Source organism: Delphinus delphis, chromosome 14, assembly GCF_949987515.2.
Source record: "Delphinus delphis chromosome 14, mDelDel1.2, whole genome shotgun sequence".
NCBI lineage: Eukaryota > Metazoa > Chordata > Mammalia > Artiodactyla > Delphinidae > Delphinus > Delphinus delphis.
Window position 1 is genome coordinate 58,371,376 of NC_082696.1, and position 6,000 is coordinate 58,377,375.

Consider the following 6,000-nt stretch of genomic DNA (forward strand, 5'->3'; position numbering starts at 1 on the left):
AGAGTGAGAATTTGTGTGAGCTGTGTTCTCTATTATTATTATTGACAGATAAGAAGTTAATCCGTTTGTTTAATGAATTCAGGACACACACACACACACATATGGCTTCTTGATGTTAAATTCTTGATTAAGGAATCTTGTGAAATTTCCATCCCTGATGATTCTAGTTTTTAGGAATAGTTCTGCCCTAAGGCAGAGCTATTGAAAATCCTTCCCAGTGCTGGGATTCCTTGTGTCTTTTTTGCAATTTACAGCCAGAAACCCTGTGATATTTTGTTACTTCTGACACTGGCCGGAAGTGCTAGCAACGCCAGGGTTATAATTGCCCACACGGTGACGAACCCGAATAGCACTCGCGCTGTGTTGCTAGTGATCTATTAATACTAGCAGATTAGTCCTTGAAGTGCTAATTATATCCTTTACTGTTTATTCAACATTCAACCAAAGGGAAACCTGAAGATTTTCAACACTTATGTTTGTAGTTTCAGTTAAAATCTCTCCACAGTCCAGGCTTATGGTACATTTGTAGATGTTGCTTATATAGTTGCATGTTACTTATTCAAGTTCCTTGTAGGCAGAAATTCTTGCTTAAAAATTTAGGAAGGGGAAACTAGGCATATGGGATTAACAGATACAAACTACTGTATATAAAATAGATAAGCAACAAGGATATATACACTGGAATTATATCAAGTGTCTTATAATAACCTATAATGGAATATAATCTGCAAAAATTACTGAATCACTGTGCTGTACACCTGAAACTAACACAATATTGTAAGTCAACTGTACTTCAATAAAAACAAATAACATTTTAAAAATCAATAAAAACAGTTGACTGAAAAAACTTAGGGAGAAATTCTTGCCTATTATATGTACACTTTAGGCTAGATACTTCATCTGTGTTATATTCTCCTTAATCTTCATCGCTCAGGAAGCTGGGTATCATTGTCTTTTCATAGATGAGGATACTGGAGCCAGCAATTAATATGTGGCGGAGCAAGGGTTCACATACAAGGGTTTTGTCTCCACAGTCAGTACTGTCTTTTCAAAACACCACACCACTTACCTTGCTTGTTTCTTTGCCTGCCTATCTACCTTCCCGCTTGAATTAGCCTAGACTTTTTTTTAATAAGGTAATTATTTTGAAACATTCAAGAAAAAGTCATGAATTCACAGGGACAATGAGGAAAGGCAGTCAAGGGCCTTTTAAAATGATCACTAATTGCATCAGGCTTCACTTCAGAGGATGGTGCCATTGTTGTTTAAAACCTAGTTTACAATTCTCCCTCCAAAAACCCTCAAATAAACCCAAAAACATACACTTGAGATGGAGAGTAGCCAGTATCTGAAAGAGATGCTACCAGAGAAGTCGGTAACACTGATCCCAAAACAAAAGCGCAGTTGTGATGAGCAGTGGGTTCCGTTGTCAGGTGGCCTAAGTTTGGTCTATAAATGTATGAATTACTTGACAGAGACAGACATAAAAGAAAAGCAGGTACGAAGTATAAAGACTTCTTTTTGAAGACATTTGTGACTTTCATGAGCATAAGAGCAAGGCAGTATCATTATTTATTATGTCAAATCTAATTACCGATGCAAGATGACTGTCATGCGAATATATTGGAACATCTTATTTCAAATATAAAGAGCACAATAAAAAGTAATATCACTAGTAGTCAATAATTAATATTGTTAACAACAACATGACTGTGTGCTTTATACTGTTCTGAGCATATATTAACTGATTTAATCATCACAACAACCTTATGAGGTAGATATTATTATTAGCCACAGAGGAGGAAACGGGTGGAAATAGGTTAAGGGATTTGCCCAGGGCTCATAACTAGTAAGGAATCTGGACTTGAACCAGAGTCTATGCTTCTAACCACTGTGCTATATTTTCTTTACTTTTATTGTTGTTTTTGGTCTCCTTTCATCGTTTAGTGTTAGAATCCTTATTTTTTTTTTAAAAAAAGGATTCTTAGTTAAACCATGCTGATATTCATTATTTTATTTGTCATTTTGTGATTAGCACATATGAATGTTAAGTGGCAAATCTTCGTCATACTAAACGTACTTATCGATCAGTACAAAGCCGAATAAGACACAGTCCCTGTCTTCAGGAGTTGAAAACCTAGCAAGAAGGAATAAAACAAGCATATAAATAACTGTAATGCAAGCCAGAAGCAAGTCCACTTTGATGGGGCTCAAAGAAAAGAGAGTATATATATGATCAGAGAAATAAGGAAAAGCCTAATTTAAAAGGCTAATTAATAGATATTTGAAAGGTATCCTTAAAAAGTGAGCAGGAAATTGGGGGAGAAGGGCATTTTAGGCAGCATGAATAGCATGAAACGAAAGCAAAGGTGTTAAAAGTACAGAATATCTTGAGAGAATAGGCAGTCTAATTTGATCTAGAATGTTGGTATAATGGAGGGTATCCTGGAGAGTTTTGAGCACCAGGATGAGAAGTATGCACAAAATTAAACAAGGAAGAGGTTTTACTGGGTTTTAATTAGGGATATGAGTGATATTATTTAGAGCTGTGTTTTAGGAATACTTATCTGGAAATGAGTAGTAGGTGAATTGGAGAAGGAAGAAATCAAAATCAAAGAGATTAGCTTCAATAATCCATCTCACGAGGGTCTATACCAGGGTGATGGCATCGGACAGTTAACCACCATTCCTTCATTTTTTCATTCATTACACACTTATTGAGCATATACTATGTTTGGCATTATTTTAAACACTGGAGATATTCAGTGCCCTGAAGGAGCAAGCTGACTGAAAACAAAATTGTGTCCTAAGTGGATAACAAAACAACAGCACAAAGTACCCTGGAAACGTAGGACAGGTGACCCTAGCCCAGTTAAATGTTCAATCTCTGACTTCCTTCCCTGGCATTCTCTTAGGCTTTAGGAACTCCTAATTTATCAGGAAACTCAGATTCTAATGACCAAGACTGGCAAATAGAAAAAAGTCACAGCCCTAGGTGAAAATCTCCACAGAGCCAAATGGCTTAGGTGAGGTTCTCTGATCTTATATAACAGAAACCCCCTCAAGATAACTTAAGCATACGAAAAAGGCGATTATTATGAAGATACAGGTGTCCATCTCAGATCCCATGGTAGAAACTGGGTATGGTCAGACCTCAGGAGAGACTGGAAAACCATCAAAAGGCGAGGAAGCTTTTTTCTCTTTTTCGTTCCTTCTCCTATCCTGCATACTCAGGCCCCTGTCCCTAAGCCACACCCTCTGCCGCTGTACACTTACAGAGACGTTTGTGTCTGCTTCTCCCTTTGGTTTTGCTTTGTTCTTTTCTTGTCATGCTGGCCATCTCTGTTCCTCTGGGTACACATGGCTAAATATAGCAGCCCTGACCCAGTTTTCCATGTCTTTAGTTCAAGAGATCAAATGGGCACTGGAGGCTTTACTGAATCCCAATTCTAAATTCCCAGGAGAATCTGCATTGGTTTATCATGGGGCCAATCGCAGCCAGGGTAGCAGTATAGTTACAGCTTCTGGTAGAAGTATAGTTACTTCTCCCTTCTCATGGCGGGAGGGGCGAAGAAAGGATTTCTCAGAGAAAAAGGCATAGACTAGTGTTTCAGAACATTTAATCCCCATCCCAGGTATATATGTGTAATACGATTGTGATGATTTTTTTTTCTCCTTAGAAAAGCTATAGTTACAACAGATGACATCTTAGAGCCTAGTGATATTTGGTACTTATTGAGTGCCTGCCGTGCATCAGGTGCTTTACATAATTTATATGATTTATAACCCATCCGAATATCTCATAATCACTTCAGATTTAACATGGGCTAAATAGTACTCATCTTCCATCATTTGTCTTCCAGTAATGACATTTTATACCTACCACTTACTGTAGAACTTATCAAATTGTGTTGTAGTTATTTGCTTTCAACTCTAGTCAATGAGTTCCTTAAGGCAGACACGTGTCTTACTCATCTTTGTATCTCCAGTGCCTGAAACAAGTTTCTACAGGGTAGTTGCTCAGTAATTGCACTGCATGGAATTAGAGGTTGAATCATTAAGTACTGCTGTCTGATTTGACCCATGGGTTCAGGAAAATGAGATGTGCGAACAGTTTTGAACTGGGGTGAACAGAAATAGGAAAGTCTGGAGGAGCTGATTGGAAAGGGTAGGAGGTAGGAATGAAGATAAGAATGGGTAGAGATTGACAAAATTCAGGTCCTAGATACCAATTTGGCTGGGAAATTTATTTATTTTTTTAACAGGACTATTTCAATATGAAGTCTTGTTTTAAGAAATGTTTTTAATTTGTAAAAGTCTATTTTAAGTGTATTTTAAATAATAAAAAGGGACTTTTATCAGGATATTATATGTGTTATATAATATTTTGTTTGTTTTTTTTTAAACAGGAACAAGAATGGTAAGTCCAGCATCTTTAAGAAAACTCCTGGAATCTTGTAAAGATCTTTCCTTACTTGATGTGTCCTTCTGTTCACAGATTGATAATAGAGCTGTGCTAGAACTCAATGTGAGCTTTCCAAAAGTGTTTATAAAAAAGAGCTTTACTCAGTGACTTCATATATGTCTTATAATAAAATTAATGTGCTTTTGTAGGGTTTTGTTTTGGGGTTGGTTTTGTTTAGTTTTTATAATGGTGGGAATATCTTAAGACATTTGTGGATTTTAAAGAAAAATATGGAAATGTCCATTAAATCATTAAATCAGTGATGTAAACAAATGTTTTCACAAAATATTGTAAGCACTTTCCTTCAAGAATATGTGAGTGGCTCATATTATTTTTGTCTTACGTTAATCAGTGATATTGTGCTTTAGTCAATAACTAGATGTTTAATAAAAGAGTAATATGGAAATATTTTAACTTATTTTGAAAGGAGCACTTTGAACAATAAAATATCATGATATTTATGCAAGAATAAAGTTAATTTTTCACACTTCCATGTAAAGATGCCTTATTAATTATAAGCCTTATGACCTGGCCAGTATTTCTTTTGGTATGTACAAAATTGTCAGAGTTGGTTGGAGAAAGAATCTTACTTTTTATCTGTTAAGATTATATTTTACGTTGATACACTAATTCTTCAACTTGAAAGTTTTCAGTTTTTCCAGTTTTCTTCTGATATATTTATCTATTTTACTACTGGATAATAACAGTAGTAAAATATGGGCATAATCAAGAACACGAGGTAAACTATTAAATGAAATAGTTTTCCAGCTGTTCAGCAGATGCCTTAAAAATTTGCCAGAGGGAAAGGTTTAAGACTTCTGAATTATATGTGGATTTTATTTTATTTTATTTTCTCTGCCCCAGCACCTTAAATAATTAGAAATCAGGGACAGTGGAGAAAACAAAGCAAACAAACATTGTTTTGTCAAATAGTAAATTGATTTAGTTCTGCTGCTAAGAAAGTAGACAGAAAATATTTTCTGGAATGAAAAGGCAGGGCTGTTTTGAATAGCAAACTAATACTAAATATATAGTGTAACAAAATTTATTTTCCCACACAGGGCAAAATGTTAATTTCCAATATCCACACATCCTAGAGTGATCCCGTAGAACTCTGCTGTCCAATACAGCAGCCACTAGCCACATGTGGCTATTTTATTTAATTTTAGTTAAATTTAATTAAAAATTCCATCCCTCAGTTGTACTAGCCACATTTCAAGTACTCGGTAGTTACCTGAAGCTAGTGGTTATCATATTGGACAGCACTAGTCTAGAATTTCTTGCTATAAGGTGTAGTCATTTAAGAAAAAGCATATTTAGTTTAAAAATTAGCACAGTTAATATATATCTCTAGGAAATTTTTGAGGATACTCTCAATAGTACATATCTGAAAGCATTTTACCCCCAAAGTAAAGCTAGTGGATTTATACATATGGAAAATAGTAGGCATTCAGTAAATAATGAATAAGAATATATTATTGAATTAAGCCATATGTCAAATTTTAAAATTATAAGTGTTATAAATTACTAGTAGT

At 35.1% G+C, this 6,000-nt stretch overlaps 1 protein-coding gene across 1 annotated transcript in view; it reads left to right on the top strand.

Annotated features, from left to right (window-relative positions):
- Positions 1–4,953, top strand: part of FBXL4 (F-box and leucine rich repeat protein 4) — a 67,356-nt gene extending 62,403 nt beyond the window's left edge. The window contains exon 9 of the mRNA XM_060030210.1: positions 4,410–4,953. Within this exon, the coding sequence (XP_059886193.1) occupies positions 4,410–4,573 (164 nt within the window). The 3' untranslated portion in view covers positions 4,574–4,953. The remainder of the gene's footprint in view (positions 1–4,409) is intronic.
- Positions 4,954–6,000: the final 1,047 nt, after the last annotated feature.